General features: G+C 49.5%; 1 protein-coding gene across 1 annotated transcript; it reads left to right on the top strand.

Annotated features, from left to right (window-relative positions):
* Window positions 1-12749: 12749 nt before the first annotated feature.
* Window positions 12750-25077, top strand: LOC140398184 (uncharacterized). Its single transcript, XM_072486532.1, has 4 exons — window positions 12750-12848; window positions 14305-14379; window positions 16602-16755; window positions 23165-25077. Exons 2-4 carry the CDS (start codon window positions 14337-14339, stop codon window positions 23613-23615), a joined length of 648 nt encoding a protein of 215 aa, XP_072342633.1. The 5' UTR covers window positions 12750-12848; window positions 14305-14336; the 3' UTR covers window positions 23616-25077.
* The last annotated feature ends 957 nt before the right edge of the window (window positions 25078-26034 follow it).

Here is a 26034-nt window from a genome sequence, read left to right as displayed (position 1 = left end):
CTCCAGGATTTATTTAGCATTACCTGGGACAAAAGGAAACTCCTATTGTACCTGTAATGAGTATCTCCGACAAGAGAGTTAACTACCTTCCCTTGACATTCAAATTACCTTTGCCATAATCTCGACCATCAACGTGTTGGGGAGGATCCTGATTGCCAAGAAACATAACTGGACCAACTCTGTAAATCATTTTGTTAAAAGAGCAGATCTGGAGCTGGGAATCCTGTGGTAAACATGCTCAGCTCCCATCTCCCACTTTTTAAAGCTTGCTTCCCCAGATTTCGCACACAAACAATATCAGGTCAGATTTAATTAAATCAATGGAGGAACGGGGGTGAGCTGCCTGACATTGTTTTTCCCAGCTCTGATGCGTCTGAGCATCCGAGCTTAAATCTTAAACATCGTCAGTGTTCCTTTTTGCATCTGCTTAATTATGTGTTTCACAGCAGGATCCTGGTTGGAAGGAAGCAGTGATTCTCCAAATCGTTAGTGAAACAAAATATTTTTCTCTCCGGGGAAGAGCTGTTTGCTGATCCTTTTCCAGTCCCAATTTAGCTTTCCGCTTCAGTGATGCTTTAGTGTCAAACATAATTTAATTTCAAGTGCTAGCATTTCTTGTAACGGGTCAGATTATAGAATTAGTGCATGCAGAAGATCCCACACAATGTGGAGGATTTAACTCCCTGGTGTGTAAAATTATGAGGGGAAGAGATAGGGTGGGCAGGATAAAATTGTTCCTCGGGGCGGAGAATTCTAGAACCAGGGGACATAGATTCACGATAAGTGGCAGACGGTGCAGAGGGGACGTGAGGAAGAACGCTCTTAACGCTGAGGGTAGTGGGAGTCCGGAATTCGCTGCCCGAGTTGGTGGTGGAGACAGAGACCCGAAACTATTTTTAAAAGTTCCTGGGTCTGCACCTTAAGTGCTGTAGGCCAGAGGGCAATGGACCGGGTGCAGGAAGGTGGGATTAGAAAGGGCGCCTGGGTGTCCTCGGGCTGGCATGGACAAGATGGGCCGAATGGCCGCCTTCTGTGCTGTAACTTTTCTATGGTTCTGTGGGTAGCAATAATCCAATTATTCTACAATTAAACTGTTACACCTAAACCCTAAACATGGCATCCTGTATGGTTAACCTCTTCCTTCGCGCTCCAGTGCAGTACTGAGGGAGTGCTGCACTGACCAACGGGACATCCAGATGGATGTAATGATTCCATGGCACTGTTCAACGAGGAGTAGAGGAGTTCTACACGGTGTTGGGACGATTATCTGTCCCTCAACCAACATACAGATTATCTGGTCACTATTAAACTCTTGTTTGTGGGAGGTTGCTGTGTGCAAATTGGTTGCTATGCTTCCTACGCTGTATTAATGTCCACGCTTTAAAAACACTTTGACGGCTCTCATGGATTTTGGGATGTCCTGCAGCTGTGAAAGGTGCAGCACAAATTCAAGCCTTGTTTTAGGCCACCTTGTTGTTAAAATCCATGTTCACCAGGCTGACTCCCTGAACCCACCCCTATCCCGGGATGTCAAAAGTGTGAAACCATCTTGCCTCCCTCACTCGTCACTTTCTGTGGCCGTCGGGCTTGGTCTCATCCAACCACTTCTTGGCGATTACAGGTAGGCAGGCGTTACCCAATCTCTCCCTCGCCACATTTGTCAGTAATCAGTTGAAATTTAAGGTTCATATAACATTCACAAAATCCTCGAGGTTTGTATATAAGGTCATCTGCGTCCATCAAATTTGTTTTTTTTATTCGTTCACCGGACGGGGGCGTTGCAGGTGACCTAGCATTTATTGTAACTCGATTTGTATAGGGCAATGACATCCTCACTAACAGCTAGGATATCAAGAATAAATATTGCAAATGCTGCCAACAAAACGTTTTTCTTTGCAAAGTCCTCGTTTTATCCTTGTTTAACCCAAAGGTAGAGTTTAGAAGGGGGACGTCAATATATATTTTAACCTCGGCTATATTTCTTTCACATGTGTTGCAAGTACTTGGGCGGCATTCTCCGTTTCTGAGACTGAGGGTCGGATTCGCCGGAAAGGTTTCCATTGTAGCCATCTGGGATGGCCACGTCCCAGTTACAAAATGGACACTTGCAAAGAATGCAGGGAAAATCGGACAATACTGAGAAACAAGCAGGTGCAAGGTCTGTCTGTTGATTAGAGCCTTGGCTCTCAGACAGGACAGAAACTGCTAAGCCATTTACATGCTAATGAGCCATCTCCGGGGACAAAAGGGAAACATTTAGATAAACAATGTCAAGGCAGACACCCCGGCGCCAGAAGAGACTCAAACAAAGCAAACCAACGGCCACCTAGGACACGCCCAGCAACCAGGGAACCCACCCCTCCATTGGAGGAAGATCGATACAAATGATTGGGAAAGGCCCAATTAATTGAGGCCAAGTTCAAGGCCCGTCCAAAAGCGCGCAAAGCCCTTTTAAGTATAAAAGGTATTCCCCAAGGGAGAATCTTTCTTCTTTGGCCTTGGCTCTCAGCGAAGAGAGATCTGCTGAATTGCTGCATCAGACCAAGTAAGTTCCAAGTCAACGCACGCTACGAGATAGACGCTCCTAGTTGCTACCCTGTAAACAGCTCAACCCAGCAGCCTCAGAACCGAGTAACGGCCATTGTTCCTCTGACTGAGTGGGCGCCCGAAGCTAAGTATAGGCTTTAGTAATAGTGGTAGTTTAAATTGTAGAGTTTTATGCATGAGTAGATTTGACTGTGTGTAAATAAATGAGCATTGCTTTTGAACTTACTAACTGGTGTATCGAGTCTGTGATCAGTATTCGGTTCTGAACCTTGTGGCGGTGTCGAAAGATACCTGGCGACTCTTGAGCAAACATAATTAAACAGAGCCAAATTAAGAGACAACAGCAAAGAGAGCAACACCATGTGTGGTAGCAAGCGGGAATTGCTGCGAGCTTCCCCACGCTCGACCCAGCGAGGCCGGCAACGCAATTCAACATTAATTGGTCACCTTAACGAGGCCTCATGGGTTTCTTGCCCCGAATGCCGGCTCGCCAGCTGATTCGCTGATTCACTCGCCAGCCTCCCGCTGACAAGGACGAGCAGCGCTTAAGCTGCACTTGCTCAGCCAACCCCAACCAGCTTGCAACAATGGCCGCCGAGGAAACCAGCCCCAAGATTCCGGGATGCTGACCTGGGGTGGCTACTGGACATTGTGGAGTTCAGGAGGGATGTCCTGTTTCCCCAGGGGTCCTGGAGGGGGAGCCACAGGGCAGCCAGTTCTGCCTGGGTGAAGTGGCAGCATCCATTAGTTACAGGGCACAAACCTGTACAAAAATGTTCACCATTTCAGAACAAACACCTGTTGATGGCAGCATTGCCTCGGTGCTCTGTCTCTGTCTCTGTTGGAGAGCGGAGCAGGGCATTCTGTTGGACACCGGAGCAGGGCATTCTGTTGGACACTGGAGCAGGACATTCTGTTGGACACCGGAGCAGGGCATTCTGTTGGAGAGCGGAGCAGGGCATTCTGTTGGACACCGGAGCAGGGCATTCTGTTGGACACTGGAGCAGGGCATTCTGTTGGAGAGCGGAGCAGGGCATTCTGTTGGAGAGCGGAGCAGGGCATTCTGTTGGAGAGCGGAGCAGGGCATTCTGTTGGACACCGGAGCAGGGCATTCTGTTGGACACCGGAGCAGGGCATTCTGTTGGAGAGCGGAGCAGGGCATTCTGTTGGACACCGGAGCAGGGCATTCTGTTGGAGAGCGGAGCAGGGCATTCTGTTGGACACCGGAGCAGGGCATTCTGTTGGACACGGGAGCAGGGCATTCTGTTGGAGAGCGGAGCAGGGCATTCTGTTGGACACCGGAGCAGGGCATTCTGTTGGAGAGCGGAGCAGGGCATTCTGTTGGACACCGGAGCAGGGCATTCTGTTGGACACCGGAGCAGGGCATTCTATTGGACACCGGAGCAGGGCATTCTGTTGGACACCGGAGCAGGGCATTCTGTTGGAGAGCGGAGCAGGGCATTCTGTTGGACACGGGAGCAGGGCATTCTGTTGGACACCGGAGCAGGGCATTCTGTTGGAGAGCGGAGCAGGTCATTCTGTTGGAGAGCGGAGCAGGGCATTCTGTTGGACACCGGAGCAGGGCATTCTGTTGGACACCGGAGCAGGGCATTCTGTTGGACACGGGAGCAGGGCATTCTATTGGAGAGCGGAGCAGGGCATTCTGTTGGAGAGCGGAGCAGGGCATTCTGTTGGACACTGGAGCAGGGCATTCTGTTGGAGAGCGGAGCAGGGCATTCTGTTGGAGAGCGGAGCAGGGCATTCTGTTGGAGAGCGGAGCAGGGCATTCTGTTGGACACGGGAGCAGGGCATTCTGTTGGAGAGCGGAGCAGGGCATTCTGTTGGACACCGGAGCAGGGCATTCTGTTGGAGAGCGGAGCAGGGCATTCTGTTGGACACGGGAGCAGGGCATTCTGTTGGACACCGGAGCAGGGCATTCTGTTGGAGAGCGGAGCAGGGCATTCTGTTGGACACGGGAGCAGGGCATTCTGTTGGACACGGGAGCAGGGCATTCTGTTGGACACCGGAGCAGGGCATTCTGTTGGACACCGGAGCAGGGCATTCTGTTGGAGAGCGGAGCAGGGCATTCTGTTGGACACCGGAGCAGGGCATTTTGTTGGACACTGGAGCAGGGCATTCTGTTGGACACCAGAGCAGGGCATTCTGTTGGACACCGGAGCAGGGCATTCTGTTGGAGAGCGGAGCAGGGCATTCTGTTGGAGAGCGGAGCAGGGCATTCTGTTGGACACCGGAGCAGGTCATTCTGTTGGAAAGCGGAGCAGGGCATTCTGTTGGAGAGCGGAGCAGGGCATTCTGTTGGACACGGGAGCAGGGCATTCTGTTGGAGAGCGGAGCAGGGCATTCTGTTGGACACTGGAGCAGGGCATTCTGTTGGACACGGGAGCAGGACATTCTGTTGGACACCGGAGCAGGGCATTCTGTTGGACACCGGAGCAGGGCATTCTGTTGGACACCGGAGCAGGGCATTTTGTTGGACACTGGAGCAGGGCATTCTGTTGGACACGGGAGCAGGGCATTCTGTTGGAGAGCGGAGCAGGGCATTCTGTTGGACACCGGAGCAGGGCATTCTGTTGGAGAGCGGAGCAGGGCATTCTGTTGGAGAGCGGAGCAGGGCATTCTGGTGGACACGGGAGCAGGGCATTCTGTTGGAGAGCGGAGCAGGGCATTCTGTTGGAGAGCGGAGCAGGGCATTCTGTTGGAGAGCGGAGCAGGGCATTCTGTTGGACACCGGAGCAGGGCATTCTGTTGGAGAGCGGAGCAGGGCATTCTGTTGGAGAGCGGAGCAGGGCATTCTGTTGGAGAGCGGAGCAGGGCATTCTGTTGGACACGGGAGCAGGGCATTCTGTTGGAGAGCGGAGCAGGGCATTCTGTTGGAGAGCGGAGCAGGGCATTCTGTTGGACACCGGAGCAGGGCATTCTGTTGGAGAGCGGAGCAGGGCATTCTGTTGGACACGGGAGCAGGGCATTCTGTTGGAGAGCGGAGCAGGGCATTCTGTTGGAGAGCGGAGCAGGGCATTCTGTTGGACACCGGAGCAGGGCATTCTGTTGGAGAGCGGAGTAGGGCATTCTGTTGGACACCGGAGCAGGGCATTCTGTTGGACACTGGAGCAGGGCATTCTGTTGGAGAGCGGAGCAGGGCATTCTGTTGGACACCGGAGCAGGGCATTCTGTTGGACACCGGAGCAGGGCGAGAGGTCCAATTTGGCGAGAGGTCCAAGAATCGGCTCCATGCTGGTGTGAAATTACAGCGGGATCTTCCGATGCTGCCCACCATGGTGGATCTGGAATCCCGCTGGAGGCCAGCGTGAATCTCGCTAATGGGATGCAAATGAAGGCTTGACCGGAATCTTCCTCCATGACACCAGCAGGAAACAAAACGCCAGTAAAGAGCACAGCTGGATTAACATAACATGCTCCAAGTTGAGACTTAGCCGAAGAAGGCCTCCGGATGCTGCCAGAGGTAGAGATTGAGGCCGCCCTGGATTCTGGAATGCCTCAGCAGCGGGTAGGGTTGGCATCTATCAGGTGAATCTTCCGGCCTCAATGTTTTTGAGGAGGTCCATACTCCAGCCTCAGAGCCTGGAGATCCATCTTCTTTCTTCAATGGTGTGTCAGTGATGATGGACACCCTTTAAATATCGCACCCGGTTATGATGGCAGGATGGGCACCATCAAACCCTTCCCCCACCATGGAAGATGGCGCCAAACCCCCAGATGTCAGGGACAGAAGATATGGCAGGGTTTCCCATCAGCCTTAGCAGCAGGGTCTTTTTCTAGTTGACGGGATGTGATGAGTGTGCCACAGGGATCAGTGCCGGGGCCTCAAATTTTGACAATTCTTATAAAGGACTTGGATGAAGGAACCAAAGGTATGGTTGCTAAATTTCCTGACGACACAAAGATAATTTGGAAATAAATTGTGAAGCGGACAGAAGGAGGCCACATTGTGTGAGTGGGACCAAATTCTGGCAAATGGAGTATAAAGTGGGAAAATGTGTGAGATTGTCCATTTTGGCAGGATGGCTAAAAAAGAAGCACATTATCTAAATTGGGTGTCGGGAGCGGCATCGGTCGTGGTGTTCCCGATGGTGGGAGAAGTCGGAACCAGTTTTAAAGAATGCTGGCTGCGGCTTCCCGGGACCCACTTTTCCCAATCGGCTGACCTTGGCGACCCCATCGTTTTCACTTACCTTTAACGCGGCAGGTGAGCCTGCATGGTCCTCACGATCTCACTTACTTTATCGGTCAATGTTACATTTCGGCTGAGGGCTTAAGCTGATGACTCAAGTTCTCGCTCCATCCTTTGAAAAAATCAAGAGGTTTATTCTCGAGCTCGCCATGCTTAGTCTTCAAATGCCTTTGAAGTTTTGAGGGTTTTAAACTTTCATTTGCCAGTCCCTCCCTGCATATAACACACTTGGGCTTTGCATCCTGATTTGCATTGGTACAAATAACAAAGCTGATGCACGATCAATTGCACAGAGATGAGTGTTGAATACAACTGAGGCTTTATTACTCTAAGATGTGTGGCCTCCTACAGCAGCTGGCGAAATGGCTGCTGTATAGGGAGCACACATATTTATACTCCGCCTACTGGGCGGAGCCAGCAGGCAGGGACTACCCCTTACCTGTAGTACAGGGTCTTACCACACATCTTCTAATATGTACAACAGTGGTGATTACCACATTCACCCCCTGTTAAAATTGAGTCCGGCGGGGGTGGTGGAGAACTATATACGGAGCAAGTTTAATATACAGAAGCAAAAAAAAATATTTATTTCTGAAGTCCAGCACAAGGTGGTTTGATAGTCCCGAACCAATTATAGATTTAGCCGGTCCGGGGCCTTGATGTGGCGTTGGGAGCGATGCAGTGGTGGCAGCGACTCCGGTGTTGGTCTGGTCCTCGGTGACTCCGGGAGCATACCGCAATCCTCTTCATCCTCGGGCGTGGGCAGGGGAAGGACTGATCGTCCTGGGGGGGTTGCTGCTGGGTGCGCCGGGAGAGGGGGGGGGGTGGAGCCGGGCCAGAGGGTATGTGTGGGGAACCTGCTGGTGCCAGGTTCCTGAGGGAGACAATATCCTGGCGGCCGTCGGGGTACGCTACGTAGGCATACTAGGGGTTAGCGTGGAGTAACTGCACCCTTTCAACCAACGGGTCCGCCTTGTGGAGTCGGACGTGCCTACGGAGCAGGACGGGTCCTGGAGCTGAGAGCCAGGTCAGGAGCGACACCCTGAGTCCACACAGTGGACTTCCTGGGAAAGGCAAAGAGATGTTCATGGAGTGTGTTGTTAGTGGCGGTGCATAGTAGCGACCGAATGGAGTGCAGTGCATCGGGGAGGACCTCCTGCCAGCGGGAGGCCGGGAGATTTCTGGACCGTAGGGCCAGTTGGATGGCCCTCCAGACAGTTCCAATCTCCCTCTCCACCTGCCCGTTTCTCCGGGGGTTATAGCTTGTCGTCCTGCTGGAGGCGATACCCCTGCTGAGCAGGAACTGACGCAGTTCATCACTCATGAATGAGGATCCCCTGTCACTGTGGATGTAGGCGGGGAAACTGAACAGAGTGAAGATTGTGTTGAGGGCTTTGATGACGGTGGCAGACGTCATGTCGGGGCATGGGATGGCGAAGGGGAATCTGGAGTACTCATCGACCACACTGAGAATATATGTGTTACAGTCGGTGGAGGGGAGGGGCCCTTTGAAATCCACACTGAGGCGTTCAAAGGGGCGGGAGGCCTTCACCAGGCGCGCGCGGTCCGGCTGGTAGAGGTGCGATTTGCACTCCGCACAGACCTGGCAGTCCCTGGTGATTGCCCTGAATTACTCGACGGAGCAGGGCAGATTGCGAGCCTTGACAAGATGGTACAACCGTGTGACTCCCGGGTGACAAAGGTTGCCGTGCAGGGTCCGGAGTCGGTCTACTTGTGCGCTGGCACATGTACCTCGGGATAGGGCATCGGGGGGCTGGTTGAGCTTGCCGGGGCGATACAAAATCTCATAGTCGTAGGTGGAGAGCTCGATCCTCCACCTCAAGATTTTATCATTTTTGATCTTGCCCCACTGTGTGTTATTGAACATGAAGGCTACCGACCGTTGGTCAGTGAGGAGAGTGAATCTCCTGCCGGCCAGGTAATGAAATGAAATGAAATGAAAATCGCTTATTGTCACAAGTAGGCTTCAAATGAAGTTACTGTGAAAAGTCCCTCGTCGCCACATTCCGGCGCCTGTTCGGGGAGGCCGGTACGGGAATTGAACCCGCGCTGCTGGCCTGCCTTGGTCTGTGCTTTTTTAATGCCTCCAATGCCGCACAGCTTCAACGATGGCTTGGGCCTCTTTTACTACGGAGGTGTGCCGAATTTCAGAGGCATGGAGGGTGCGGGAAAAGAATGCCACGGGCCTGCCTGCCTGATTGAGTGTGGTGGCTAAGGCGACGTCTGATGTGTCGCTCGCCAGTTGAAAGGGCAGCGTCTCGTCTACTGCGTGCATCGCGGCCTTGGCGATATCGGCTCTAATACGGTTGAAGGCATGTTGAGCCTTGGCCGTCAGGGAGAAATGGGTGGACTGTATGAGTGGACGGGCCTTGTCCACGTAGTTTGGGACCCACTGGGCGTAGTATGAAAAGAACCCCAGGCAGCGTTTGAGGGCCTTGTGGCAGTGGGGAAGGGGGAGCTCCATGAGGGGGAGCTCCATGAGGGGGAGCTCCATGAGGGGGCGCATGCGGTCGCGATCGGGCCCCAGAACTCCGTTCTGGACCACATAGCCGAGGATGGCTAAGCGGTTTGTGCTGAACACATACTTCTCCTTGTTGTAAGTGAGGTTGAGGAGAGTGGCGGTGCGGAGAAATTTGTCAAGGTTGGCATCGTGGTCCTGCTGATCGTGGCCGCAGATGGTGACATTGTCTAGGTATGGGAAGGTGGCCCGCAACCCGTACCGGTCGACCATTCGGTCCATCTCCCTTTGGAAGACCGAGACCCCATTGGTGACGCCGAAGGGAACACTGAGAACATGTTAGAGGCGGCCGTCTGCCTTGAAGGCAGTGTATGGGCGGTCCGCCTTACGGATGGGGAGCTGGTGGTAGGCGGATTTGAGGTCTACAGTTGAGAAGACCCGGTACTGTGCAATCTGATTGACCATATCAGATATGCGTGGGAGGGGGTGCGCGTCGAGCTGCGTGTACCGATTGATGGTCTGGCTGTAGTCCACGACCATTCTGTGTTTCTCCCCAGTTTTCACCACTACCACTTGGGCTCTCCAGGGGCTGTTGCTGGCCTCGATAATGCCTTTCCGAAGCAGCCGCTGGACCTCGGACCTGATGAAAGTCCTGTCCTGAGTGCTGAACGGGTTTGCAATCCGGGGTTAGGTTTGCGAATTGGAAAGGCGGGTCGACGCGAGGCCGCACACAGTGAGGGGTGGTAGGGGCCCGCCGAATTTCAACGTTAGGCTCTGGAGGTTACACTGGAAGTCCAGGCCGATCAATTGCACAGAGACGAGAGTTGAATACAACTGAGGCTTTATTACTCTAAGATATGTGGCCTCCTACAGCAGCTGGCAAAATGGCTGCTGTATAGGGAACACACATATTTATACTCCGCCTACTGGGCGGAGCCAGCAGGCAGGGACTACCCCCGTACCTGTAGTACAGAGTCTTACCACACATCTTCTAATATGTACAACAGTGGTGATTACCACAAAAGCCATACCTCAAGAAATCATCTTTACACTGCTTTGTTCCTCATTTCAGTTCCTTCTTAGTTGGCTATTCACCAAAGGCCCTGGACCTCTGTATACTGCTCACACCAGCACAGTGTTGTCCTGCCATGGACTCTCCTGAGCAGCTCTCTCCAGCAGATTCAGTTGTGAGATCCTGGCCTGTTTGTGTCTCTGGCCCTCGCATCCTTATATCTGAACAGTCCATCTTCAGTTCTTCACAGTCCTGTTGCCTTGCTTGCAGCTAGATAATGGAGGTATCTCTCCTCCGTGATTTCGCACCAAAAGTCTGGACGTCCGTGTACGTGCCAGGTGCACAACCTTCTCTCTTCCGACATCTCTGTTGGGCAGCATTCTTAACTTAAAAGCTGGTCACTGCCCGCACTCTTTTAAAAAAAACAATTTTAACAGTTGTGTTAATTAGTTACAAAAATATTGGAGACGGGAGAATTTAAAAGGCTCTTTGATTGGGTCAGCAGATGTTCAAAGGATGTTTCCTCCAGGAATATATTCAGTCAGAGTTGGCAACCATGTTCGAGGCGAGGTGGATTGAAGCCTTGTAAGCGTAGTTAATCACTAAATGCCCCTTTGGCAAAGTAGGCACCATTTGCTCTCCAACAGGGCAAAATTAAACATGGCGGTTGGTGTCAGATGTTCACAACAGAACATCCACTTGGGCTTGGAGGATGTGCCGGAGCGAATGTAACAGAGAACTGTGCCTCCTGCAGACACGCTGTCACTCCCTCACTTGAGACAGGGCCGCTTGTGAGTTGTCCTTGTCCACATCAGAATCCAGCCCCTGACAGGCGACACAGTAGTTTTTTCTGTTTCTTGTCTTGAAGGACTGTTCCACATTCCAGAGTCTGCCAGCATCCTGTATACCTTCAGTAGGTAACCCCCCATCGGTTAGGTGATCTTGTCCTGGAGTTCACGTTGGGACTCGATCACCTTCATCTCTGCCTCAGAGGGAGGGGGGGGTAAACTCCTTATCCCGATATTCAGGGCCGTGCTGTTGCTGCACGATGCCGCACATGGCATTCTTAAAAGCCGGTTGCACCCGTTGAGCACTTCTCCCGCAACCAGGAATGCTGCGACCGATCGCTCAGCGACACTCCCAACATCCGCCTGCGACCCACCCGCGGGTCCCAACCCGTAGTTTGAAAAACTCTGCACTAACCAAGACCAGGAATGGGTGTTCTGTCTTATGAGGAAAAGTTTCCCGGTTGGCACTGCCAGGCTGGCAGGGGAACAGCCAGGGTGCCAGGATGGCAGTGTCAAGGTGTGTGGGTGCCAGGTTGCCCATGCCAGGGTTGGGGGCCCATTGGTGCCTTGCTCTTAAGAGGTGGGGTGAGGAGAGGCTTGAGGACCCCCCAACAGGTAAGTTGGTGCAGTCACTTTCTATAAACTGTTATGAAATATTCTTGAGTGTTGTTGGAGTTGCACTCACCCAGGCAGGTTAAGGACATTCCATCACACCCCTGACTTGTGCCTTGTGGATGGTGGATGGGGTTTGGGAAAATTAGGAGGTGAGTTACTTGCCTCAGAATTCCAAATCTCTGACCTGCTCTTGTAGCCACAGTATTTATATAGCTGGCCCACTTCATTTTCTGGTCAATGGTAACCATAATTATGTTGATCATGGGGAAATTCAGTGATGGTAATGCCATTGAATGTCAAGATTTGAATCTCTTTTATTGGAGATGGCCATTGCCTGGCACTTGTGGTGCGACTGTTGCTGATCACTTACCAGCCCAAACCAGGATGTTATCCAGATCTTTTTGCATGTGCACATTGACTGCTTCAGTGTCTGATGAGTTGCAAATGGTGCTGCACATTGTGCAATCATTGATGAACATCCCCACTTCTGAGCTTATGATGGAAGGAAGGTCATTGATGAAACATTTTTTACCATTTGAAGTTGATTAAACATATCCTATAACTTGTTACGAAATATTCGGCGTGTAATAAATACACTTAATCTTATTCACTGGGTTATGGTTACTGAACAAGCCCCGGTTTCAGTCTGGTGGCCCACCAAGCTGAAGAGGGGCCCCCTATGTGGCCCAATCACAGGTGCAGCCCACGGTGGGGAAGCTGGTGGGAGATGTAGGTTCAGAGCTTGGGCCTGGGTTTTGGCCATGCGCGAGAGAGATGGGAAAGTAGCAGATGGAGCTGGAAATACTGTATAAATTTCCTACTTTTGTTTTTGAAAACAGTTTTCAGAAGCATTCCCTCAAACAATGGACTTACGTTATGTACAGGGCTGTTGGTAGCAGCTTTACAGACAGATGCAGGTTCAATTGAGCACAGAGGTAACTAGTTTACTGTTTAATTAGATTAGACATACATCAACTGGTAACTTTGTTCTGTTAATCTTTACTGGACGTAAACACTGCGTGGCCAAAATTCTTGATCCTTGATCCTGGATTTCCACATGAAAGAAATATGTAACTCAAATTAGTTGACTGTTCCTTCCCTTATCGGATACAAGAGATAACATCAAGTTAATAAATCTCGGAAATCTGAGGTTTGGAAAGCAGACATACAGCGAGCAGGAGAACTAATCTGATCCAGGTAAGAGATGGTCCTCATGTTTCCTCAGGTTTAAACTTACAAAATTATAAGAGGACATTTTGATTCAGTGAAAAGCCCTTTTTAACGTCCAATTTTGTTCAGGTCCCGAAAAGGCTCTTTGGCTGATTTCCTAGTGTGGCTCAGAGCCACTCTGAATGGGAAATTCCCTGGTCTCTTATCTGGACTGGGTTGAGTTGGTCAATCTAAGCCAATAGCACTACAATTGTCGTATGTATTCCTAAATCGGGCAAATGGAGAAATCATCTCAACTACACATTCCCATGTTGACCCCTTTAAAACCTTGTTGTGATTCTGAGGCTAATTGAGGGTTTTCTGTACTTCTCTGAAACCGGGGAGAAAACAACAGATTTTTATACCGTTATATAAATTGACAAATCATTGGCATCCGTGACACGACATGACACCTAAAGTGTAATCCCTGCCATTACAGATTTACAGATAGATTAAATCAACTATTCCGAGGACATTGATTGAAATTGTAATTATCTTTACTCAGTTGATTCCTTGCAGGATGGATTTATGAAAATTGACTGCATCACTCTGATTGGGTTTGTTCAGCAATGAAAAATTAGTTACTTTAAATTTCTCCATTTCAAACAATGCAAACAAGCTAATTTCATAAAAGGTATATGAGGCATTAAGGATCCAGCTGCAAGGCAGTGTTACTGCGAACAACTCCTGCTTCACAGCCATGCTAATATTGCAATGTTACGTCCAATTCTATGACAAGCCGATGTGAGAGTCCCTTGAGGAAGCATTCTCACTGCCTAATGAGTTGTGAGCCTTCTCGTGCTGGAGTTCTGATGTGGCGGCAACCTTAATGTCCATCTAGAGATTCTGACTCCTTGATTTGACTCATTGCTAATTGAATATTTAGAGATTGCAGTTGAACTGTGAGTAACCCCTAACAACTGGGAATCCTGCATCTGCCGCTAAACAAGAACAGGTCTCTCTATCTGGGCAAGATTGGCAGTCAGAGCCAGGCAGTCTAAACTGGGAAGCTATCTATCCCAGACTGGTACCACCTCTATGAATGCACTTCAATGCTTGCAATTGTCATGTTTTGAATAATTGTACTAAAAATTTAAGGAACCAAGGTTAGGCAGTGCCTGGAAGCTGGCAAGGGCTAATGCTCAGAGTTCATATCTAACTCAGGGGAACAGTCCTGGCCCTAAAACATTGGTAATATTTCAGTTTTCTGCACCTGTCACTATTAACGTTTCGCGTTCAATACGACTTTTCTTTGGAACTTGGGAACTTCTGAAGAAGAGATAACATATCTCCCGAGGACTCGAAACATTAACAATGAATTTCTTTAATAACTTAGTTCTACGTTTCCTTTGCAGATTTGCTAATTAATTTATATTGTTGATAATGAACCCTGTACTCCATAAATCATTCTGAATGTAATGTTTAAACCCATTCTATTCTCCAGCTGTTTACAGAGGCTTGAAGACCTGACACAGCATGAAGATACTTACAGCTATTACGATGATCCTTGTGGTTAAAGGTAAAAAAACCCGAAAACCTTTCAAACTAAAGCAAAACACAACTAAAAGGAAGCGCAAATATCAGAGCGTTGACAGACTTTCAGCGTGGAGATTCCACTGGCTGTGTAGCACAAAAGGGTGTTTATGGCTTTAGAAATACGAATCGAATGTGAGTGGCAAGATTCAAGCTCAATTCTCCCATGTGTGAGGGGTGTTGGTGCTGGGATCTACATTTTGCGCTAAATGTGGGTATTCAGCAATCCCAGCAATGCATAGAATGATCCAGGTGCAAAGTAAAGGTCCTTACCAGCCTCCCCGAACAGGCGCCGGAATGTGGCGACTAGGGGCTTTTCACAGTAACTTCATTGAAGCCTACTCGTGACAATAAGCGATTTTTATTTCATTTCATTTCATTTCTCATATATATCACAATGGGTTTACCATGCTGAAGTGCAGAATGGAACACATTTCCTTCCAGTTATCTATTGAGGTTATGATCTTGGTTGCATTGCTAAATGGGATGAATTCACTGGAAGTGTCTTTCTGTAAGAGGAACAGAAGTTGAAAAAAGTCCCCACCTCAGGCACCTCATGTATGGCCAGTTTAAAATAGTCTTGGTGAGGTCGTGGTAACCAAGGCCACCTAACATTTTCCCCAGTTAGACTGGACGCGATTGGCCGGTTGACCTGTTGCCATGATAGTGACCTTCGGCTAGAAGGGGGAAGGGTTTCTTTGTTCCTCATGGTGATCCAGCACCCTCAGCTGGAAGGTGGACATCAGCTGAGATCGGAAAGGTGAAAGTGCTTGACACCCAGTGAAGCACTTGTTTTGGCATATCGTCACTAAGTGGGAAACATGGCAACCAAGTTAAACTCCAAGTCATGTGATAATGACCGTCTGATCAGATTTGGTGATTGATTGAGGGAAAGTATTGACCAGGCTGTGAGGAAGCACTCCCCTTTACTGGTCTTCAAAATGGTGCCCTGGGGTCTTTTTACATGGACATGGAAGTGCATGTGGGGCTTCAGTTTAACGTCGAATCTGAATAGCAGCACCTCAGACAGGTCCGCACTCCCTCAGTACTGCACTGGAGTGTCAACCTTGCTTTTAAGGTGAAATCCTGGAGTGGGATCTGAACCTGCGATCTTTGTTGATAATGCTACCCATTAATCCACAGCTGACACCAGGCCGGGCTTTGTCTGGCTGTAGACACTCATCAATCTGTCCAGCAGCAAAGATCAGGGACCCATTTTACATTCCCCTGCCAGCAGGTTTGTAGGTGAGGTGATGGTAGGGAAGGGGGGTGGGGAGGGAGTGGTGGCAGGGGGAGGGGTAGCGGAAGGACCGGCACGTGTAAATTCTTCGGATGAGGTTCACGCCCACCCATCCCAACCTCTCTGAAATTTTGAGCTGGGGTGGGAAAGGGCAGGCAGACCATCCGAGGCCTTGAGATCCTTAAGCGGCCAGTCTTTGACCACTTAAGGGTCGTTTCCCACCCAGCCTAAAAGCCTGAATATTTAGGATGGCGGGTATGGGCGATGCCTCACTGACCACACCAACACCCCTGCCTCCCCTACCTTTCCTGCCCCGAGGCCTCCAAAATCTACTTATTCCTGGAATCCCGGGACGAATACTCCAGAGACTGCACGCAGTCCCAATCATGTCCACTGTGGCCTTTGGCGCTGCAAGGACCAGAGAGCTGTCTGCCAATCAGATTGTCCGGCAGCCCTCTGAGGTGGGGCTTCCCCCTGAGGGAGGAGGTGAAAGAGTTGCCCGAAACCAATTAATGCTCGCGGAAGTGTGATCTGGCAGCGGGACAGACAGCTTTTAAAAAATATATATATATTTGTTAAGATTTTTTAACAACACAATTTTTTCCCCTTACAAACAATAACCCCCCCTCCCCCCCCCCCCGTAACAAAATATACCAAAATCGCACTGAGCAAGATATATACATGGCAAAATGGTATATTTACATAGCTTTATACACTGGCTCTCGCCCGCACGTGCCAGTTTCCGGGACAGACAGCTTTGACAGAGATGTGTTCCCCACCCGACTCTTTGAATGGCGGATTGGGAAACCAGTCCATCCCAAAAATCCTGGCCCATGTCTTTGGAGAGGGGACTGGGGAGAAAACGCACAGTTTAGTAATAGGGAGGTCTTCGCATAGTCTTTACAGTAATAATGCATTAAAAAACACCACTAAACAATTTGTTTTTTTCTGTTGCTTTTCTTGTTCAGGTACCCAGGGTGCTGCCATCCCCGCCAATGAAACCCAAACAAACAAACCTGTTCACGTGCGGCAGATTTATTGGGACATATCAAATATAGCGAATGATTTAGCTGGCTTTAGTACGGGAATTTTGGCACAGACTGAGATTGGCAAAGCAGTAATGTAAGTAGTTTGTTATGGGCGAGGTGTTTTCAAAACCCCAAAATGTATCATGGAGTTCAACCAACCTCTCCCTTTAATGTATTTGTTGCTTTTCCGAGCACGCGGCTTTTTCCCTAGGTGTGGGATTACAATTATGGACACGTGGGTTTGTAAACACAAAACACTGTTTATTCCATGAACTCAACTTAACATCTTAAATAAACATTGGATCTCTTAACACTCCTTACTTCAAAGATAACTCAGAAAATATTGCAACAGTAAATACTTCCTTAAAATGTTCCTTCAAACTTCCAAGAGACTTAACACCTTTAAACTGTATCACATCAGGTTAAAGGATATATATGTATATTTTGTAGAATGGCAATGTCGCAAACTGGCTTTCTACTTTTAAATTGCTCTCAGCAAAACCAGCCGGGCACTTTTTAGCTGCTCTCAGCAAAACCAAACTGCAAAACTTGCAGTTCTCTGGAAACACACAGACACTGCTTTTAAACTGAACAAAACACAGACTGCAAAAATGGCTGAACTGAGCTGAGCTCCACCCACTCTACAACATCACTCTTTTCTTAAAGGTACATTACTTAAACATCCAGTTCTTAAAGGCACTCTCGCATGACAAGTTAGTTATCAGTTTATCAAAACTATCAAAGGAATTGGCTTCAGAGAGTAGTTCTACCTCTGTCTCTACCTTTATTTGTATGATTATGTCCTTGTGAAGCAGCTGGTAACATTTTACTAATTTAAAAGCCAGTACCATCGATAAAAGTTTTTAAAAATACATTTTTATTCAAACAGGATTTTTATTAATACAAAAACATCAACAATCTAGCAAATCACAATCCTGTATGAGACCTGAAGAGCATCCACTGAATCCCGCTCCCCCTTACTCCCCCCATAAGAAAACAAAACCTTAATCAACGCACCCCCCCCCCCCCCCCCACCAAAAGCTGACAGTAATTGGTTCCCTCGAGTTGAACCCTTCCACCAACCCCCTCATGGTAAACTTGATTTTCTCCATGTGCAAAAATTCCATTGGGTTCCCCAGCAATGCCGAGGCTTTTGGCGGCATAGCGGACCTCCACCCGAGCTGAACGCACCTCCGGGCCATTAGCGAGGCAAAGTAGGGCATATACCCTTGTCCCCATCTGCAGCTCTGGCACGTCCAACACTCCAAGAATGGCCACCAACATGGCTGCAGTTGAACGCCAAAAGTCCCTGACAGTCGGCGCGGTTTTACTAAAAGGGAACAAAGTCCCATAGCGAGCACGTTGAGCTTGCTGCATCGAGAAACACAAGACTATAAAACACCACCCATGTTAAGATAGGGGACCTCAGCGGGGAACGTGAGACTGAGGTCTTACATCGCCCTGTTTTCTGCACGTAGGGGTTTCGCTCACCGGAACTCCTCAGTGTAGCGGGAGATCGGGATGCCAGTTTTAAATGGCGTCGCAGTCTCCGAGGCCTCTGACATGACCAACCTCCACCCCGCAACACCCACACAGGGCACCCCCTGCCTGATTGCCAGCACACAAAACACACCAGCTTGGCACTGCTAACCTGATAGTGCCCCTGCCACCTGGGCAGTGGCAGGCTGGCACCCAGGTGGCACTGTCAGGGTGCTAGGCTGCCAGTGTCAGGGTGCCCAGGTGACACTAGCAGTGCCATGATACCATCCTGCCCAAAGGGCATACACCTGAGGGCCTCCAATTCCCTGGGAGATTCCCACGAGTGACATTCCATCTGGTCCCCATTTCTGGAGTACTGAATGGTGCTCACCCAAGGTCTCTGAAGCAAAGGGGATAGATCCCCTCTGGTAACTTGGGAATCTGCTCATTAAAGTGAGACTAGCTGTCTTGCTTTAATATGCAGATTTGCTAATAATTGATCCCGCCCACATTGGATGGGATTTACATTGCAACGTCTTGTGAGGTTGTGAGGCAATGCCAGCCAGGTAGATCGCAAGAGCGGAATCTCCCGGCTACTGTCGCCCACGCTGTGCGGCAGTGAGCTGCTGTACGGGCCCAGCGTGGCCATAAAATCACATCCATTGTATCACAGAAGGAGAAGGACCCAGAATGTAACAAGCTTGGGGCAAGACCAAATCATGTGATTCACTGGCCCCCAGAGCACCACTTGCACCTGTCATCCACTCATCCCCGCCCTAGCCAGGTGCGTACTGTGCATCTCCTTGAACTGGATCAGGCTTAACCTCGCACATGAGGATGTGAAACTGACCTTGCGAAGAGCCTCATTCCACCCTCCTCCCCCTCCCCCTCTCTACAAGACCAAACCCAGCTCATCCTCCGACTTCCTCTTTACCTCATCCAAAGGTGCCTGCCCGTCGCCAACATCTCTGCCCATAGAACTCCGAAATCCTATCTAACTCGGCCAAGGACAGGACCCTGTCGATAAGTGAAGGCGACAGTACCAGGGGTAATGAAGGAGGCTCCTTGCGTTTACAATCTCACGCCAGCAAGTACCTGAATACATTCCCTTTCGGGAGCTGGAATGCTGTAGTAGCTCATCTAGACCGGCGAACCTACCTTCTAGAAACATGTAAGGAGAAATTGAGGAAACTGGCCCTATATTAATGAAGAATGAGAAGTCATCTCTTTGAAACTTCATTACTCTCAAGAGGGGGGAGGGGGATGTGACAGGATAGACGTAAGGAGAAGGCTTTCTCCAGGCTGGTGAGGCTGGAACCAGCGAATACTGCCCCAGAATAAGGGGCGGGTTATTTAAGGCAGAGTGGAGGAGGAATTTTTTCACTTAGAGGATGGCGAATCGTTGGAATTCTCTATTGGGAGAGATGTGGAAGCTCAATCATTGAGCATGTTCAAAACAGAAATGGATAGATTTCTAAATCTAGAATTTACAATTTACAGTGCAGAAGGAGGTCATTCGGCCCATTGAGTCTGCACCGGCCCTTGGAGAGAGCACCTTACTTAAACCCATGCCTCCACCCTATCCCCATTACCCAGTAACCCCACCTAATCTTTTGGACACTAAGGTGCAATTTAGCGTGGCCAATCCACCTAACCTGCACATCTTTCGGGACTTGTGGGAGGAAACCGGAGCACCCGGAGGAAACCCACGCAGACACAGGGAGGACGCGCAGACTCTGCACACACAGTGACTCACGCCGGGAATCGAACCTGGGACCCTGGAGCTGTGTAGCAACTGTGCTAACCGCTGTGCTACCGTGCTACCCACATTAGATACTAATGACATCGAGGGATATGGAGGTAGTGCGGGAAAGTAGCATTCAGGTAAATCATGGAATTTACAGTGCAGAAGGACGCCATTCAGCCCATCAGCACCAGCTCTTAGAAAGAGCACCCCACCCAAGATCCACACCTCCACCCTATCCCCATAACCCCACCCAACACTAAGGGCAATTTTGGACACGAAGGGGCAATTTAGCATGGCCAATCCACCTAACCCGCACATCTTTGGACCGTGGGAGGAAACCGGAGCACCCGGAGGAAACCCACGCACACACGGGGAGGACGTGCAGACTCCGCACAGACAGTGACCCAAGCCGGGAATCGAACCTTGGACCCTGGAGCTGTGAAGCAATTGTGCGATCCACAATGCTACCGTGCTGTAAATGATTGGCCATGCTCCAATTGAATAGCGGAGTAGGCTCGATGGGCTGAACAACCGGCTCCTAGCTCCTGTGTTCCATGCAAGTCCGTGATTTTCCATTCTTCTCAATAAATAGGGCTGCACGCTTTCCTGACGAGAATCACCAGGATCTTTAGGAAGCCCGGTCAAGAATCCTGATCACGGTCTGCTCTATCACACTATTACTGTTAAAGTATTCAGCAACGGGAACCCTGCATTAACGTCATCTTTTTCTATCCCTCACCTTGTTCAACCCCTCAGCTTCCTCTCTCTGATAGAAACCTCTTTCACATTTCAATAGTTCTAAAAAAATTCATGTGATGGGATGTGGGAATCGCTGGCTAGGCTGGCATTTATTACTGTTCATGCAATCACGTTCCAAGTGAAATGTTCCAACTGAGTTCACTCTTATTTCTAGTTTGACATTGTATCCCTTAGTTCATAGACATAGAACGTTTGATCCCTTCACCATAATGAACAAATTTACAAATTTTATGGTGCATGTTTTGCCAATTCCCATCCTAATCATGTAAACTTTAATGCTGGTTACCTTAAAATCAAGGATAGAAGTGCAACTGACTTTACTCCGAGCAACTCCCTAACAACCAAAGTTAAATGTGCTGCTCACTTCACTGCCCTCTCGAGAACATTAAAGTCCTGCAGTCTCTCACAAACGTATACTTTAATAGTTTATTATTCTCTGCTATTTTGCTGCTTGCAACCTATGGTTCTGTGTCATTGGCACCTTTCCAATTGGTTGGGCTGTGACGTCAATCAACCATTCCCGCTGAATTGATGCACGAGTGTCGAACCTGGAGTGCGCCTGCCCACAAAATGCATTCTCTACTCACTCACCAAGGAACACATGTACGGCAGCTGTAAGAGGGACTCCCCAACAGTAGCACTATTCAAAGGGCCAACCATCCAATGTGCAAGCAAACCGATTTAGACCAATTTGAATGATTACGATTGGGCAGGATTATCCGGTCCCCCGGCTGCGTGATTCCCGGACGTGCGCCCTTCCCTGACGGTGGGGTTCTATCGTCCCGCTGCTCGTTGCTGGGATTTCCCCTTGATACCACCCCACGCTCCCGTGAAACCCGCTGGCGAGTGTGGGCTGCCAGTGGGAAAAGTGAATCCCGACGATGACCGGAGAATTCCGGCCAATATTTGTGGAGGTTCTGTGGAGTATTTTGGGGGGGGCGGGGGGGGGGGGGGGGGGGGGGGGGAGGTTGTGGTGAGTTTCTGGGTGGGTGCAGTTCCTGTATCTTCACAGGTACTAGGTGAATTGGCCCCACAGACCCACCGAAGGGTGTGGAGGCTGTAGTGGGAGCAGAGGCTGTGCAGAGGGGAAGCTCCACCCGATATCCTCTGTCAATTTGGAGTCACAATCCCCCAGGCTGGTTAACAGGGATATAAAGCTGTCTGAGAGACCCGTTCCCTTCTGAGCGTTTGCCATGAGGGCCACCTGCCCCCTCAGAAACATCAGCTGTTCTCCCTTCAACCTCTTCCGCCAGGGACCCCAGCATTTCACCATAGGTCGAGGAGCCCTCTCTCTTCACATATGTAGCTTATAGTGTTGGTACAGGCAGCCCAAAAGACCTCAGAGCTCCCCAGAGCACACTTCAGAGGAGCAGACTGGTTGTACCATCCGCTGTGTTCTCAGGAAAGCACAGCATGAGGCTGGATTCTCCGATTCTGAGGCTATGTCCGGAGCAAGTGCCTGGTTTTACGATGAGAAAGTCGGTGCCGCCCCCCGTACAGATGCTCCACCCGGTGGGGGGCTAGCAGCCGCGCCACGGAAAACGCCCAGTGTTCCCGACATAAGCGGCCGGAGAATTGCCGGGTCCATGGCCGCGCATGCGCACGGCGATGTGCTGCAGAGGCTGCACCGTACAGCATGGCGGCAGCCTCGCGCGGACCCGGCCTGCTAGATAGTGCCCCCCTGTAACCTCCCTCGCCGCCCCCGGACCACCCCCTCACCAGTCCCCCCCAGCCCCCACTGAATCCCCGCCCCCCCGGCCAGCAGAACGGCTCCTCCTCCCCCCCCCCCCCCCCCCCCCGACTGTGGCACCGCTGGACACAGCCCGCAGCCGCCACGTGAGGTTGATGAAAGCTCTGGGCGCACATGTCCCGCGCCATCGGGAAGTCGGTCCATCGGGGGCGGAGCATCGGGGGCGGGCCTTCGATGATGTCCTGAGGCCGTCCCAATGGCGTGCGGCGTACTCCCCGATGATGCTGTTTTAGAAGGGGCGGGGCATCCAAAAACAGGCGCCCCCCCCCGACTTTGGCATCAAAGGGGATTCTCCGCCCGATCGGTGATTACGGCATCGAAGTTGGGCAACAGAGAATCCCACCCATTGGATCTGTTTGGGCTAATCAGGTCGATGAGGAGGCAGCACCAAGTTTATAGGCTACTGGCCTCAATTTCAATTGGGGGTGGGGGCTCCAGGCAGGGCTGCACTGCAGGTTTGGAATCGCTGCCCTGTACCCAAACACGAGCACACAACTATTTTAGGCTTTGTGCATTCTCGTGTGTATTTGCATCTAGGAAACTAAAGAAACAGCAATGGCTGAAAAATAGATTGCATAAACAGAGTATTATTAAGGAAGGGTTTGCTTTGCATTTGAATGAGAATGGAAGATATACAGGGGCAGAGGAGGAGGAGTCTCGTGTGGAGTATAATCTTAAACATGTTGGTCTTATTACCCTATTTCTGTGTTGTAGGTTTTATGTATGTTTATGTAAAACTTGGCTCTGTAATTTTTTCCCCCTAACAAGAGCGAACCTGACAGATTTCGAATCGATTTTCAACGACTTGTTTGAAATTACATTGAAACATGTAACCCCATTGTCAAAAGATATCACATGGAAGGGGCGCCCCATCAAAAACGTCCTTTTAGACAAGAGCATCGTGATCAATACCATGATGCTGAGTGCTGTTGAACAGCTAAATGAAGCAATTGGAAACGAAACAGTCGCCGACATGCACGAGAAACTGGTGACGATTCGGAAAGGCATCAGTCATCACAATCTGAACGACACTGAGGTAGCTCATGATTTGGATGAGTTATACCACAAGACGATCCACGAATTGGAGGAAAGCCACAACATAACCGCTCTCTACGCTGCAAACATCACCGAGCGACTGAACGATGTGAAAATTTATCTGACAAGTGTGATTCAAGCGACAAAGGACGGATTGCAAATATTGGCGAACCTCGGCGCATAATCAGCAGCTTCAACTTAAAAATACGCTGGATGGGTTCTAACCCCGATGAAGTTAATTTGGGACAGAGAATCTAATTTGAAATTTCAAACCAATCATAATGTAACCAGCCCCCATTCCATATTGGTATTAATGTAAACATATTATAGTTGGTGTGGCAAAATTTGGCATGAACTAAGCATTTTCTTTTATTTTCGAAACCAACGTTGCAATTCTGTGAATAATGGTCCCCGTGACATTTCTCGGGGTCCCTTGGATGTACGTTAAAGACCTACCACTCAGCCAAATGTGATGATATCATGTTATTTCCCCAATCAAATTACGTTGCAAAAAAAATGTGAACCTTGAATAAAATCACTCATCAGTAGACCGTGGGCAGCACGGTAGCATAGTGGTTAGCACAATTGCTTCACAGCTCCAGGGTCCCAGGTTCAATTCCTGGCTTGGGTCACTGTCTGTGCGGAGTCTGCTCGTCCTCCCCGTGTGTGCGTGGTTTTCCTCTGGGTGCTCCGGTTTCCTCCCACAGTCCAAAGATGTGCAGGTTAGGTGGATTGGCCATGATCAACTGCTCATAGTGTCCAAAATTGCCCTTAGTGTTGGGTGGGGTTACTGGGTTATGGGGATAGGGTGGAGGTCTGGGGTTGGGTAGAGTGCTCTTTCCAAGAGCTGGTGCAGACTCAATGGGCCGAATGGCCTACTTCGGCACTGTAAATTCTATGAAGACAGTTCTTAATAACTAATATATTAAAACCGGTTTCTGCCTATCCCTGGATTTTAGCCACAAGTGGAGAGTCTATTACAAACTGCCCAGGATTTGGAGTTCTGGAATCACGTGCTGATCTGGAAATGAATTGCCCAAAGAGAGGAATCTTGACGTGCTTTAGGGGGTTTGTTACGTTCAGAATGCAACATCGTGTTTGGGAGGGACTGGAGATGACTTCAGGGTTGGTGTAGTGTGGAAATATTTCGCAATGGGAGAAAGATGGACACGATTGGACAGGATAATGGAGAGGGGAGAGGAAAAATAAATCACCGTCCATTGAACTTTTTCACACAGAGGTTGCAAAATATGGAGTGCTCCAGCTGCAAAGCACAGAGAGAAATAAGTTGAAATGTTGAAGTTGCCATTGCCTAATCTTACAGAGATGCACCAAGAGCCTGCATGCGATATTCCAGTCTTAATCCTCTCTGCCCGTGTCGGATGGGAAAAATACTTAGAAAATTCCGGGGACATGGAAGTATCCAATTAATAAATAATATCTCGACTTCTTTCCGAAAATATATAACAATTAGTGATGCTTATACTTAATGGTAATTGCATTTATAATGTTAATATTATTGGGAATGCTGAATTGGTGTGATGCTATCAAAGTTTGCAAATGACTTTTGAACATAGTAGCTTATGTGTTGTTTTGTTGTCTTGCATAGAATAATAAAAAAAGGAAACAAATTGGATGCTATAAAACGCTTGACACCAATGAAGTTTTTTTCACATTCTCAGTGTAAAGCATGACCTTATGTTGCTTCAGCCCAATGATCAGAGGCTCCTATCTAATCGCCTCCACCAAAGGGCCTATAGCCAATATGAACATCGAGGGGGGTAAGGGACAGCCCTACCTGATCCCTCTCTGAAGGCTAGAAACCACAGATGTTTAACCATTCATAAGCACTGCTGTGAGGGGCCTATGTTGGAGCATCTGTATCCACTGAACATATTCCTCTCCCAACCCAAATCTCTGCAACGTATAAACCAGGTAGTCTCGTTCCACTGGGTCAAAAGCTTTCTCCGCCTCCAAGGGAATCACTAATCCATCCAACGCCCGCTTTTGAAAGACCTTCGATAACATTCAGTAACCTTCAGATGGTATTGCAAGAATTCCGACCCTTTATGAACCCAGTCTGATTCTATAAGCGAGTTTGCGTCGATAAGCCATGACCGAGATCAAGGGGGAAGGCCTTTGAGGGAAGGAGAACAGGAGCATGGTCAGAGATCACAGTGCTCCGTAGAGAGCAGGAGGATACCAATTGCAGGGTTGCTCGAGAGATGAAGAAATAGTCAACTCTAGTGTGACACTGATGAGCTGAGAAAAATGTGAATTCTTTATTTCGATGATATAGTGTTCTCCACGTGTCTAAGCACCCCCCCCCCCCCCCACCCCCTACCCCCCCCTCCTCACAAACCGGTGCCAAAGCAGCAGGAGGGGGATTTCAAATTACTGGGAGCTTATCCACTGAGGGATTTAAGTGACAACTAAGGTTCCCGCCCACAAAAGAGCGAGTTGAGGCTAACTCCACAAAGTCCACAAAGACTTTAGTAACAAACTCCAGGGAATGATTTGCAGGACCACACACATTCATTGTCGAAACAGATTCTCCATGTAAAAGACCCTTAATAATCACATATCCACCCCCCCTTACCCTT

Source organism: Scyliorhinus torazame, chromosome 21 (assembly GCF_047496885.1).
Source record: "Scyliorhinus torazame isolate Kashiwa2021f chromosome 21, sScyTor2.1, whole genome shotgun sequence".
Lineage (NCBI taxonomy): Eukaryota > Metazoa > Chordata > Chondrichthyes > Carcharhiniformes > Scyliorhinidae > Scyliorhinus > Scyliorhinus torazame.
Note: the sequence above shows the minus strand (reverse complement) of the source record. Positions and strands in the feature narration are given on the sequence as shown.

Coding starts and splice junctions, on each gene's coding strand:
- LOC140398184 (XM_072486532.1), top strand. CDS start 14,337: ATGAAGATACTTACAGCTATTACGATGATCCTTGTGGTTAAAG. Junction 14,380..16,601: donor GATGATCCTTGTGGTTAAAG/GTAAAAAAACCC, acceptor TTTCTTGTTCAG/GTACCCAGGGTGCTGCCATC. Junction 16,756..23,164: donor GAGATTGGCAAAGCAGTAAT/GTAAGTAGTTTG, acceptor CCCCCTAACAAG/AGCGAACCTGACAGATTTCG.